At 39.7% G+C, this 15,112-nt stretch overlaps 1 protein-coding gene across 1 annotated transcript in view; it reads right to left on the bottom strand.

Moving 5' to 3' along the window:
- CSMD1 (CUB and Sushi multiple domains 1) overlaps nt 1–15,112 on the bottom strand; it is a 1,845,645-nt gene that overhangs the window by 1,533,773 nt on the left and 296,760 nt on the right. Inside the window, exon 2 of the mRNA XM_067558441.1 lies at nt 13,084–13,300. Within this exon, the coding sequence (XP_067414542.1) occupies nt 13,084–13,300 (217 nt within the window). The remainder of the gene's footprint in view (nt 1–13,083; nt 13,301–15,112) is intronic.

Raw genomic sequence — 15,112 nt, forward strand, 5'->3', positions numbered from 1 at the left:
GAGAAACCTACCTAGTAATTCCTAGGAACCATTGGCCAATCCACACGACTATCCCAATAAGTGGTTGAGCTCTCTGACCGTGAACCTCCAGGTCAACTTTGGCTGTGGGGTAGACTGGGAGATGTTGGTCTAAATTATTTATCTTTGCCCAGGCAAGAGTGCACCCTCAACCTGAGTCTACATGTCCATGACCCACTGTTCTTCTCAATCTAACTGGTACTACCATGGTCCCTCAAATTCTGAGCAAACCCCCACCAGCTGGTCCTGCTGCAGGAACAGCCTAGATGTTCACATTCTATAACCAGATAATTCTATTTAATGTGCGTGGGCTGACCACACTGGAAGCATATGATGGGGCCACTTGGTCCACCCCTCAAGTGTTTCTACTAATCTGTGAGGCTACATGGACACTTGTAGTTCCTGTGTGTTCTCCAGGTTTTGGCTTCTCATAGTCTTTCCCCCTCAGGAGCTTCCTTGGGGCATCCCTTGTTGAGCCCCCCCCCTGAGTTTGTCATATCACCCTGGCCGCCCTTCCCCCTCAGCCTCAAAAATAGTTTCAGTTTGCTCCACAGCTTCCCCAAATGAGGTCATCTGAAAGCTCCTTACCCATCTCTGTGTTCCCATGTGTAGAACATTTAAGAATTATTCAAAGACAGTCTGGTCTATAACCTTCTCTGTTGAGCTGGTCTCAGTGCAGAGCTGCTGTGTTGCAAGATCTCAATTTCTGCCCTGTCATGCCTCTGGAGAAAACATTTCCACCTGCAACCAGTATGCCCCAGGAGCAAGCCCTACTCAGTGTAAAATAGCTCATTCTTTACTGGATAGGAGTTCTCCTGGTTATTGCTGGTAAGCTGCCTGTGCAGTACAGAATAGTGCTATGCAGGTCACCCATGTCAAATCCTCCCAGGCCATTGCCTTTGCCACTTTCACTAACACTGGAAGGAAGGCCTTGGGATCACCTTCTGGTCTGAGCTTCACCAGGCATGGGCCCAGCCACCAAGTGTTCCATCACTGACTGTGTTGCCCAGTGCTCCTTGAGCCAAGCATTTCTGCAGCCACTCCTGCTGCTGGAAGTGGACATCTTGCCACCTCTGGATCTCCTGCTGCTTCTGTTGATTCTCCATGTTGCATGAGCGAGGCCTGAATCTACTGTTGTCACTGTATTGCAAGCCTGTGCTGCTGCACCTTCTCACAAACAAGCAGATTACCTCCTATTCCATGGGCAGGCCATATCCCACTTCCAGTACCAAATGTAACTGTGTGGGGCTTCTCCCCCAACTCACCCAGACTACTGACCAAGTATATTGTGCCATGCCATGTGTCTTTCAAGTAGGTTTATTCTTTCTCACAAGATAGTAAACAAACAGAAAATAGTCTTTTAACTCACTCTTTGCTTTCAGGCTTCTAGGTGCCCCTCCCAGGGTGGCAGCTTCCTAGTTCTAGTCAGCTCTGCCCCCTTCCTGGAGTAATAGCCCGAGGGCTGCCTCCCTGAGCACCTAAATTTAATATTTTTATTAGTTCATTTATGACTTTATGACAACAGTTGTATTGCTTAGAGTGTCTAATTTTGATAGGGTGTCTAGCTTCTGTTTCAACCAAGAAAGGGTATGATCTGCCTAAGAATGAATATGAGCAGTCCCCTGTCAGCTAGTATATATGCTATGAAGTTCCCCATCTCTTAACTGGGGATGCGTGCTGCTCATTTTCAAAGTTCTCTCAGCTGTGTCTTCTGAGACAAATTTTTGCATTGGCCAAAAAGCTCTTCTACTACATCAGTAGCCAGCACTATTCCACTTCCACCTCCACAATCCTGTATCCATTACTGTGTCAGCACAGTTGAGTGATAGATGCAAATCTAATTGACATTTATTTTTACTGTCAGTGTTCAAGGCACAAGGTAACATTCTTGCTAACCCAGAAAAGTTCTTCACTTTAAAAAATAACAATCAAAACAAAAGCCAGCCACCATGATCAGTGTGCCATCATTTGTGCATCATTTACATAAATATACAAAACTTGTAAGGCTCAATAATCACCATTAATCACCTAATTTGTAATCCCTCTGCTATTGGGTATTTGCAATCTCCCCTACTAAAAGGATTTCAGACCCAGACTTGCAGACCTTACTCATACAACACGCCAGTTAAAGGAAATGATGTTCCTGTAGTCCTTGTTCATGTAGATATGGTTCTTTGTAACTTTGGAAGCTAAAATAATCCAAACCAGGGTCTATTTCCTTTTATTCAAAATAACTTGTAATAATACAAATGTTGATAACTGTATAATTATCTAATCAGAAGTTACAATCCATAAATATCCATATTAAAATTAAATAAAACATTGTTTGTAATCTCAGGGTTTGTCTACATGGTGGGGTAATGCCCCTATGGAAGACTGATTTCTAAAGTGTATTAACATACTGCTCATTAATTGCTCCATGTAGACCTTGCTAGTGTGCTTTAGATGTACTGCTGTACACTGTAAATTAAATGAGGATATCATAAATAAGTGACAAAGTTTCCAAACAGTCCTACACCAATTTTGGATTTCTGTTAGCAACATGAGTTCTGAAATAATTGTTTTTCTGAGCAGAAGACTTTGATCCATAGCCTTTGTCAGTAATTTATACAGTATAACATAGAACAAAACATCGAGGGGAAAAGTAATCAAGATTATGCTGACTTTAACATCTACACTTGCAAAAAGCTTTAAGCAACTGATGCAGCATTTTGCATTATAACTAAATACAACAGTTTGATTTATCAAAAAGTAATTTAAAAATATACTGCATTGCTTTTCAAAGAATTAATAATTACCTTAATGTGAAGTATATTTACATTTTTTATTCACTTACATTTGGGGGGCGGGGAAGTAATAATATTCTTTCATCACTGATTATTCTTTAATCTTAGTTTTAGACATGTAGCTAGTATGATCTATAATTTTTTTGTTAGAATACTTCATAAGTGAGCAGAAGTGCTATTTTGTATCACATGTAATGCATTTTGTGTTAAATCTTAGTATGTAGGTTTGCCAAAAAATTAGCAAGGACAGGACTTTGAATTAATAAACTGTGCTGTCTCATTTACTTGAGATGAAACCATTGCAATTTACAGGCCTGAACATCACACATCTACGCACACAAGTACCCCTTTTTCATACAGATAGGGTCAGGGTACTATATTCCCATTCCACTGTGGCTAGTGGGCTCTGCGAGCTACTGTTCAGTGGATGTGGTCATGGTTCACTTCCCTGCCACTGCTTTTGTAGACGCAAGCACTAGCAGCAGCATTAGCCCTACTGTATATGTGCTTCCTAAGCCTAAGGATTTCTATGGTGTGCCAGTCTTAGGCAAGCAATGCAAGAATCCCTTGTTCCCTCTTCCTAACTTTTGAACTCTTGGAGGAATTAGACATAATCTGATTTTATCTTTCCACTTTTATATAATGGTTGGTCAGTAGCTCCCATTCTCCAGTTTGTATAGCAACTGATTACTATATTAGGTTGTGGAAGTATTCTGTATTAATAGTAAAATCACCATTTTCTAGAAATGTACAACATACTAAAAAATCTAAACAAAATTACTTAAAAATCCTGCTTTTCCTGATTTGAATTTGGAGTTATGGAAAATCATGTGCAGTGGAAAGATAAAAACTTGCATGCAAAATTCCAAGTAGCAAAAAAGGTGAATATCACACAGTTCTACTCTCACACGTTTTCCAGCATCTAACTCAGTGGTAAGAGAGAGCAAGTCACTAGTCTCATCATCATTAAGTTTCTTTCCTCAACCCCAAAGAGAACAAAGATAAAAATGCTTTTTCAAAATACTTATGACCAGAACTCAAACTGTGGAAAAGGTTGGACATTTCACAAATCTGAGCTTATGAAATAAAAGACAGTGGCTTAATAACCACCAAGGGCCCAAACCTTAACTTCAGAGGAATTTTTACCTGCATAAACAGACAGCAAGATTGGGCCTCAGTCAGCAATATGAAAGAAATTAAGTACAGAAGCACACCAAGAGGCTTTTCTCCTGCTGGAGACAGGAAAATGAATTAACGGAGGCAAATGAAGCATGTATCCACAGGCAAGAAGATTTGTTTCTTTGTCCTCTATAGGAAGAAAGGCTGAGCCCTAGCATTTCCAAATGATTCAGGAAAACAGTGCAGAATAATATACTAAGTTCTACTGTATGTTGCATTTATGTTTGTTAGAAAAATTTTGGAATCTGTTGATTATACACTTACTGAATTTCTATGATTAGCCTATCAAACCAAAAATATCTATTTTAAGTAAACTGAATGATAACTGATAAAAAGTCAATATTATATATGGATAGCAGTATACTTATACTTGCTTGGTCACCAGCAGAAAGCATATCATATAATGAAAGAGGAAAGATACAATGCATCACAAACCCACATCCATATCATTACAAATGTAAATTTAGGACCATATTTTCAAACAGGTGATCCCCAAATATCACATATTCACACACACAAAGAATCAGTTGTGCATACAAACTAGATATTTTCACGCAAGTGTGTAGTGAGGTATATAATTAACAAATTTGTATCAATTTGTAACAAATTTGAGTTTGCCTGAGTAACAAATAAAAATTATTAGTTTTTAGTGTATCTTTGAAAGATTGTGAGAGGTGCCCAGAACATTAAAGGGACACGTTTTTGTTACAGAGTAGAAAAAATCCAAATAAATATATGAAATAAATTGAATAAGGCAGGATTTGGCCGATAGCAGAAAATGGTTCAATTTTATGTGGGCAGATCTGAAGCAAATAATTATTTTTTATTGACAGGCATGTTATGAGATAAATTGATTTGACAAAACCAAAGTATTTTGTCCACTCAGCCACCATTAATTGGAAGTGAGAATACTTGGAAGTCAGGAATAACTTGAGCTTTGCATAAGCATACGAAGTAGTTGCAGCTGCAGTTTTGCAGATAAGGATAGAAAGTAAAATTGGAAGAATCATGAGAATGGGCAGAAGTGTGGATAGCTGACGTTGGATAAAGTGTCCCTGATTATGAGTTTTTGCTGATGTAATAGGTAGGATCTGCTTGCTGATGTTAGGAAAATTGTTAGTTTGTAATGGGTTACTATAAGTTATGTGCTTTGTTTTGAGCAACCTATGAAAAGATAAGTCAGAGTGTGTAAATTGGAGAAGTTTGGAGAAGTTTTCGGATGATATCCCACTGACCAGAGGCTAAGAGGAAGGCTGACCACCAGAAACCTGCCACTGACCACTCAATACCATCTCAGACTTTGAGTAACTATATATGAGTTGCTGTAGACTATTGCTATTTTAGAGGGGTGCTGTAGACCTAACAAAAAAGACCTAATAAAAATATTTTTGGGGATGAAAGCATTGACATCTGTGCCAATCATTTATGAGATGCAGGAGCTGTGTCCCCATCGATATATTCCTGAAACCACCTGGAGAGGGGAGAATAGAAGTTACCATAGTTTTGGGCAGGGCCTAGCCAAAAGTGATTTTCTGGCAGGGCCTGTATTGACTTGGGGGGGCTTGGGCCACTTCTTGCTTCTGGTCAGGAAACTAAGCTGCTGGTCGCTCCAGTTACCTTGGAAACTGGAGCTTCGGGCAACTTAGTGATTCTCCGCCAATCACTTCCCAAACTTCCTGCTTCTGGTCATGTGTCCAGAAGCAGGAAGTTCAGGTAGCTGCCAGACGAAAGCAGCAGGGCATCAGCAGCAGAAGCAATAGATTCGGTGAGCCTGTTTTCAAAGTTGGTGGTCCATGGCCCAACTAGGCCCACTCGTAGCTATGCCTCTGGTTTTGGGTTCAGAAAACCCTGGGTAACAGCCATATTTAGCAACAGTTACAATACCGTGATATCTGAAATATGGCAGTCTAACAATTTGATTATCTCAGACCATGCTGTGCTAATTTTTGGAAAATGTTGACTTTGAAATAGGGTCAATTGCACACACACTAATGAAATTACAACAGCATTGTATGGCATGGGCACATTTGCCCTGACTCTCTTTGTGTTTCTCTTTGTGAAACTTGACCTCAATGATTTTGCAAATATGAACAAAAGAAATTATAGTGTAAGAAAGGTGCAGTAACTGAGGTTCTTCGAGATGTGTGCCACTATGGGTGCTTCAGTATAGGAGCAGCAGCACCCCCAGTTCTGGGGTCAGAGGCCATCAGAAGTGTCCGTTGGCCCCCTCTCGCACTGTGCAGGGGACATATATATATAACACTGTGCGGTCCATCCACCCCCCATTTTTCTCTCACAAAACTTATGTTTTCAACTCCAAAGCACAGGAGAGGAGGGCAGATAGTGGAGCAGCCATAGGGACACACATCTCAAAGAACCTCAGTTACTTCACAGGGTGAGTAACCCTCTCTTCTTCTCTGAGTGATGTCCCTATAAGTGCTCCACTGTAGGTGACTATAAAGCACTGCCCCTAGTTGGAAAACTGGGGCTTTGGAGCAACATATACTACCAAGGAGAGGACAGCATACCCTAGGAGAGTGTCCATTGTGGTGTTGTGCATAATAACATAGTGCTGAGTGAAAGTATCTGTCGAAGCCCATGTGACAGCTTTACAAATGTCACCAATGGGAACATTATTAGGAAATGCAATCAAGATAGATAATGAACATGAATGAAAGGGAGGAAAAGGCATAAAGGAGTGTTGCATCTCTTGTTATGAGGAATGCATCTCCCAGTGATCCATGTCCCAGTCCCACTCTGGAACAGAATTGAAGACAACAGGCATTGTGGGCATTGTGTGGAGTGGCAAAGAGATCTATGGTGGGGTGGCCCCAACAGTTGAATCTGGGTGGAAGTGCTCAGCATATCCAGTTCCCACTTCTGATCCTGCGAGAATATTCTGCTCAATGTGTCTGTGGTGGTGTTCTGGTGTCCAGGGATGTATGCTGTTGAAATGGAGATGTTCTGGATACACCAGTTCCACAGTTTGAGTGCTTCCAAGCATAAAGAGTGGGACCCTGCTCTGCTCTGCCTTTTGATGTAATACATGCAGGTGAGATTGTCTTTCATCACTCTTATGGTACGATATTTGAGAAGAGGTAGAAAGTGTCAGCAGGTGTTGCAGACCGCATGTAGCTCTAAGAGATTGATGTGTAAGGTGGATTCAGTGGACAACCACATGCCCTGAACTGTGTGCTTGTGTAGATGTGCTCTCTAACCGATTAAGGAGGCATCAGTGGTTAGGATCATAGTTGGTGGTGGTTGTAGGACAGGAACTCTGACACGGATGTTTTTGGGCTGTTTCCACCACAGCAGTGAGTCCTTGACTCACACTGGCATGGATAAAAGTTTGTGGAGGCCGTATTTGTAAAGAAGATATACCATATGGAACCATGCTTGAAGGCATTACATGTGGAGTCTTTTGTGCCTGACACAAATGTAGTTGCTACCATGTGACCTAAAAGATGGATACAAGTTGGGCTGAGATCTGGGAGCACACCTGTGCAGTGGAAACCAGATCTGTTATAGCCGAGAACCTATAAGGTGTTAGGGAGTTTCTGGCTCTCATGGCGTCCAACTATGCACCCATGAATTCCAGCTGCTGTACTGGTTTTAAAGTGGACTTTTCTAGACTCAGAAGGAGACTTCACTTCATGAACAGATCCATTGTTATGTGGCCGGTTCAAAGAGCATCAATTTTGGATGGGCTGTTGAGGAGACACTTGTCCAAGTATGGAAAAATGATGATTCCTTGTTTCCTTAGATTGGCAGTGACTACCAAGAAGAACTTGGAGAACATCCGAGGCACTGTGGAGAGTCTGAAGAGCAGAACTTTGTACTGGCAGTGGTCAGTGCCTATGACAAACCAGAGGAACTGTCTATAGACAGGCTGTATGGAAACATAAAAGTATGTGTCCTGGAGGCTGAGGGCTGAAAACCAGTCCCTCTGTTCCAGTGCTTGGATAATATTGGAGAGGGTAACCATCTAGAAATGTTGCAGTTTGACAAATCTGTTAAACTGCGAAGGTCCAGGATGACATGACTGCCACTAGACTATTTCTGAAACAGAAAACATTAGAAGTAGAAACCCTTTCCCATGTTGGGAAGGGTCCTGTTCCATAGCTCCCAGTTGGAGAAGTTGTTCTATTTCTCCCTGTACAATGGACTTATGAGAGAGGTCCCTGAAGAGGGATGGGAAGAGGGGGTTGTGGGGCAGGATAGATAGGAAGGGGATGGAGTATCCTTCCCTGATTATCTCCAGGACCCAGTTGTCTGAGGTGATGAGCCTTCAAGGTGGGAAGAATGGAGCTAGGCAGTCGCCAAACTGATGGAACATCGAAGATGGTGGGAATGACTGGAAAAGAGGGAGGCTTTTTGGTGCATCAACCACACCTTCAAAATTGTTGCTTCAGTGATGGGGTGTGAGAGGTAGACCCCTGAGGAGTGGACTGTCTATGTTTAGTAGGAGGTATTTGTTGTCGGCGATGGGTGTCATAGTGCCACCGAGGAGTGTATTGTTGTGTCTGGGATCATGGTGGTGGGAGTTGTTATTTCCCCAAACGTCTCTTTGGTGCTGGTGAAGTGTAGCTCAGGAATCTTTATGGGAGTGCAGAAAGTTATCTGTATGCTCCGAGAATAGTTTCTGGCCCTCAAATGATAAATCCTCTACTGAGGTTTGTACCTCCTTAAGGAAACCTCAGAGGTGGAACCATGATGACTACTTCATGATCACAGCAGTCACAATGGATCGAGTGGCAGTGTCTGCAAAGTCTAGCAAGGCTTGTAGGGGTGTATGGGCAAGGATGTGTCCTTCTGATAGTAAGGATTGGAATTACTCTTTCGTGGTCTCCAGTAGATCATGGCAACGTTCCTCCAAATTGGAGTAGTGTAGGTAGTTATACTTTGCCATGAGAACTTCATAGTTCAAAATCCTAAATTGGAGCACAGCTGATAAATATGTCTTGCATCCAAAAAGGTCCAGACAGTTCCAATCTCTGTGTGGATTGTTAAGACTGGATTGGAACTGGTGGCTTCTCTTTTGCACTGCATTGACCACAAGACAATTTGAGGTGAGGTGCAAAAATAATAATTCAGCATCTTTTGCCAGGATGTAGTACCCTTTGTCGGTGCATTTGCAAGTCAGAGTGATAGATGCTGGGGTCTGCCAAAGCACCTTCACAGGCTCAAGAAGAGCCTCATTGATCAACAGTGCGATCTTGGAGGAAGAGACTGTGTGGAGGACATCCAGTAGTTTATGCTGCTGGTCTTCAACTTCCTCCAAAAGGGATCTGTAAGGATTCTGCAATCCAGCTAAATAAATCTTGAAAATCTTGAAAATTTTGATAGTGCCAACAGCTTTATTTGTGCCAGAAACAGTGCCAATGCTGTAGCTCCTGAAGGCCACTTGTGTCCACTCACTGGAAAACGGTGTTGAGGGCTGTAGGTCTGCCCAGTTAGGGTTTTTAGGCCTTTCTCTGAGCTGGTACCGGAGGTACTCGGATGAGCACCGGATGAGGCTGAGGCAACCGACCTTGAAGGAGACAGTGTTCTGATGGGCTGTGCCTCAGAATGAGAGGAGGAAGCCCGTTTCTTGTCATCCAAATGAGCAAGGGATGACTTTGGGGAGTGAGGATCGGCAGATGACCTGGCAGAGCATGAGGGCCTCTTTGGAGAAGAGTCCAGGCTCAGTCCAATGATGGTCGTAGCGATTTCTCCATGCAAAAAAGTTTCAGTCTAATGTCCCACTCTTTTCTGGCCCTGTGTTTGAGGCTAGCACAGTGGAAACACTTTTGTAGGATGTGTTCCTCTCCCAGACAGCAGATACACTGTGCAAAGCTGTCCATTTCTGGGAAGGTGGCCCTGCAAGAGATGCACCTCTTAAAACCAGGGGGGACGGGCATAAGAATAAAAGAAAAGGCTTCCTTGTAGGGAAGAACGGGAAGTGGGGGAAAACAAAAACTATGGAAGCTATGGAAGAACTGTAAAGGTAAAGACAATTTTTTTTTTTGATAGACAAGAAAAGAAGATGAAAGAAATGATCTACACTACGCTATCAGGTAAGGCACTATCTACTGAGGGACTAGGAGAAGTGGGCTCTACTGCAGATTCCATCCCAGACCAAAGGTAGTAGGTGGCAAAGGTGGCAAAGTGCTATATATATGTCCCATGCACAGCATGAGAGTGGGGAGGTGTGTATGTGCTGTTCGACGGGCATGAAGATCTAATTGCTAATGAAGATCTCCGATCTCACACTCAGGGGGCACTGCCGCACGTAGAGTGGAGCAACCATAGGTACATCACTCAAAGAAGAACCCAAGCTTACACTAAGAAAAATTGGCATTTCACATTTTTCAGTTGCACAAGATGAGTAAATATTATAATAGATCTTAAGATGACATTTGAACTGTAAAAATTGTTGTCTGTTTTAAATTCAGTTGTTTATTGAAGATAATGTATCTGTCAGTGGTGCACTAGTTTGGAGGTCAGTATTGTCAGTTCACATCTATTAGTGCCTTGGCCCTTCTTGGTAGCTGGAACTTATCCCACTCTCTGTTTTTCTTTGGATACTTTTCTCTTTATTTCTATTTAAAAAGTTACTTTCTACTACTACATAGGGTTTTCTAGCTATAGTGCAAAGAAATAGACGGCAAAAAATTTCCAGTTACCTAAGTTATGATACTTTGAGCTACCAACTCAACCCTTTTTTAGTGTAGCAACAAATCAACAATAGAAAATGACAGTTATAAGTAATAACTTTCTTGTTGGCTCAATGCACCTGTGACTCATATCAATCCTCCACAAGAGTATCATACATTTGAATTCCAGTACTGCCTTAAGTGCTGTTAGTTAATTGCATATAAGAAATGAACAACTGTTCAAAAATATAAAATGCAAACAAGTCACAATACATTTTAGAGTTTTTTTCCCTAGATTAATTAGAATTTGTTTCTATTTTGAAGAGTTCATCATAATTGAAAATGAAATGCTGATGCTTTACTAAAAGGACTTTCTTCAATAGTATAGAACAGACATTTGATTTGATTACAACATGACATTATTGATCTAACTTTTTATCCTTAGATTACACTATTCTTCAATGAGGACTCAAAACACTGCTGTCACAGGAAATATCCTGGACTACTCATTAACACAAGAATGTGTAGGCAAGCAAGGGAAATCACACTCCTACCTCATAGTATAGATATAGGCTTATAATAACCTATGTTCACATAGAAATCATATGAATTACATATGGGTATCATTTATGTCAAATCAGAATTTCGCCTTAAATCCTTTTAAATAAACATTTTTAGGAAATATGGTATTATAAGAAGCACAAGCACAGCTATAGACACATTACAACTACTTCCTCATTCTACTTTTTCCACAGCCTACACCAGCTTGGTACATCATTACATTAACTCAAAACATTTTTCAATAGGCTTTTTTTTTTTTTTTTTTAAACAGTCATTATTAAAACTCAGCATTTATCAGCAGTACTGCGATGTACTATCAGTTTACAAAATGATCCTTTAGACTGTTAGGCAACACGTTAAGTTTGCTGAATGTGTTTTTTCAGTCCTATATAGTTTTGTTACAACCACCAAAAATTGGGTATCAAAATGGATTTAATAAGGAAAATGATGTGAATATTGGATGTTGTTAGAATCATTTGTGAGGGTTATATATGTTCATATTTGTAACTGAGGAATGCCTCTACTTACTGAATGATGATTAAAGTAACTTAATTATCCAAAAGTATACTATTGTATTTTCCATCTGGAAGTGTATACAAAAACATCAATAGCTATATTCTCAACTAATAGTTTCAGTTCTCTGTTACACCCTAACAGTAAAAAAACCCAAAATTATAATTTGCCATATCTACTAAGTAATTTCCATGAAATGTGTAATTGTTATTTGTAACAAACATGAAGGGCACACATGAATGTGTTCAGTACAGCAAAGGCAAATATAAATTAAAGTTAAAGTACATGGAACATGCCGACAGAGATCTGTTTGTTGCTCAAATCCTGCTTTTTCACCTTTAAAATACTTTTGCAGACATTGACTAAGGTATCATCACAACATCCCAAATGCATTTTCTAATATGATCTCTATTTTATAACTAGGTAAACTGAGGCAGAGAATGGTCCAATGACTTTCTCAAATTCACAGGAAGAGTCAAACATCTGAGCCAGTGTTAGAATTCAGGGCTGAAATCCTGACTTTGTTGAAGTGTATGGCAAGATTCCTATTGACTTCAATGAGGCCAGGATGCATCTCAAGAGTTTATGTCTCCTACTGCTGTGCAAAGCCACATTGGTCTCTGAAGAAAGTTTCTTCTAATAGATACATATAGCTTGGTACAAAACAAACACACATTTTAGCTTATTAGCACTAAAAGTATTTGACCAAAAAACAAACATTATTACCTGGATATAAAGCAATATAATACTAAATACAACAAAGAGGTATATTGAAAAATAGATATGTGGCACTCAAGGATTGCTTCACCTCTTCTCTTGCTCTAAACTTTTTTGGATTGAATCAAATCTGAAAGTTCTCTTTGTCAAGACCATTTAATGGTACTCACTATATCTCTCATTTTCCTGATATTTCTACGTTTATTTTAACAATATGATTTAGCTCTATGATACAAGAAATAAAAAGAAACAAACAAACAAAAACACTCCAGAAATTGACTTGACAACACTGTTTTTAGTTCTTGACAAATCATGTATCTGAACAGAATATGAAAAGAGCACTACAAACAGCAATTGTAGCAAAGTCAGTTTTTATGTTCTGAATCCTATGCATTTGGAGGAAAATTTATATTCTGGCAAAACCATGCCACTACTGTAGTTTTTACACAAATCGTTGTTGCACTGATCTGAAACTTTGGTTATCTTCTTTAGTGAGTATGACTTTTTTTTCCCCAAGTGGGGTGCTTTAGGAAAAACAACAGGAAAGTGTAAGAAAGCAGATCCTCACAACAGACCTCATCCTAAACATTGAAACACCAAGGAGTGTAGCTGTATATATGATGTCAGAACATGGTTTCATTATATAGAGCGCATAAAAAAAGAGAGTACTTTACCTCACTTTTAAATTGCCTTGTTGTGGCTGTCCATCATAAATTGACAAAATATCAAAATCTTCCTCAAGGGCAAAAGTGTGAAATGACAGTTGTATCCGGTTACGTTCTCCTGTGATTATGATCCATGTGCAGTTCGCATAATTTGGATAACCATGAGGAAATCCAGGACTTTCTATTGTTCCATTTGGTCCCTGTACTAAACCTCCACAGTTCTGACCTGAAAAAGAAGAAATCAAATTATGTCACTTTTTGTAATACTTTTCTGCTGGTTTTTTACCCCATTTGTTTGACAAATAATCTTTATATGTCTACACAACAATCTTCTTCCTGGGACCAATTTTCAAATCCCATCACTGGGCATTGTGAAGCACCCGGAAACTGCCAGTCAATCATTAATTCAGTTAATAAGTATTAAATTGTGCACCCAAATCCAAAGTTTAGTCACCAAGTTTGAACAATAAAGTATATATGCAGACTATATTCTAAAAAATGTATAGTGTTTATTTAAAGCTATAATTAACATAGTTTGTGTTATTCTGAAACATCCTAAAATATAGGCATTTTTCCTAAATTACCTGCACTGAATACAAAGAGTCCTACATCCATATGGTAAATCATTATACAGTACATATTCTATAATGTATGCAATCAATAAAGAAACGGTTAATTTTCTCAGATTTAAAAAAATGACATGAAGGCTTTGTTTAGCATGCCCTTACTTCTAATTTTATGCTCCTGCAGACCTTTATGAGGGTACAGCAACTCATTAATACAAAGTCCTCAGCAAGTAGTCTTGACTTACTATGAACACTTCTGCTAACATCCTAGCTGGTTTCATTAATCCTACATACACCATTGAGATACTGACACTTAGAATTACAGTGAAGCTTAGAATTAAACTGCTTTCTGACTAATGAAATGTTTGGATAAGGAAAAGTTTAAAGACACGTTGTGCACTATAATGCTTGGACTCTTACGTGTAGCTCAAGCACTGTAAAAACAAGTATAATCCCAGCATTTATTGTTACACCTAAAACAGAAAATTATTTTAAGCTTCAGTTTTATTTTTAACTTCACACTAGCAGGTCTCAGAATATAAATCTTTCAAAAAAATGCTGTCAAATGCTTGTGGGAGGTTTCTAAATTTTAATAAAAGGATTTAATAAAAAGGATTTGCAGGTTAAAACTAAGGAACTAAGAAGTAAGCAATTTTCTACTACATTTTAAATCTAGCAATAACTCTAATGATTAGATATTAAAGCTCTGGGGATTCAATAGGTCATTAAAAGGAAAATCTTTTAAATATATCTAGTAATTGTTTTTATGAAGCCAGTACAAACATTATTACACATTTCTGAATAATGAATGCATTACGTTACAAAACACAGCAAGTTTCAGTTATACACGATTTAACTGAATTTTTTAAAGTTCTCATAGACCCTTTGGCAATCCATTGTATTCCTTCCCCAACAACCATGGGGGAAGGAATGCCAGCAGGTTATTTTCTTGGTATACAGGAATTCCCTCCTCACAGAAAACCAGTACAGCCAGATCCTGTGAGAGCCTCTCCACTGTACCTGAGCATAGAGGGCATACCAGGGGAGAGAGGGAGCACAGTGGAGCAGAGCTGCTAAAAGAAGCCTAGCAACTGACCTAAGACCCATCTGGGCCACAGCTGCCTCTCAAAACTAGAGATCTGTGACTGTGGCATGGAGGAGAATCTGTCTCAGAATGTTGCTTAAATTTGGAGATACTGCAAAAATGCAAGAAATAACACAAACAAATTGAATGAGGCTACCAATATGAGCGAAGAAAGGACAAAACACAAGCCAAGAGTGCAAGGTAGGAAGGGGGCAGGTAGGTGGAGAATGAATGTATGTAAGTAAACTTGATTCCAGTTTCATCCTCAGCTAAATACTGTCTTTTCTTGCTAAATCTTCCCCCTTTTTAGTCCTACTCTTGCAGAGTAATTTCAAGTGTGACAATCTGAGCCCTCATTTATGTAGACTTAAGTGACTCTGTAATCCCT

Source organism: Emydura macquarii, unplaced genomic scaffold, assembly GCF_026122565.2.
Source record: "Emydura macquarii macquarii isolate MOO-44397 ecotype Brisbane River unplaced genomic scaffold, CSIRO-AGI_Emac_v2 contig_2063, whole genome shotgun sequence".
NCBI classification, from domain to species: Eukaryota; Metazoa; Chordata; order Testudines; family Chelidae; genus Emydura; species Emydura macquarii.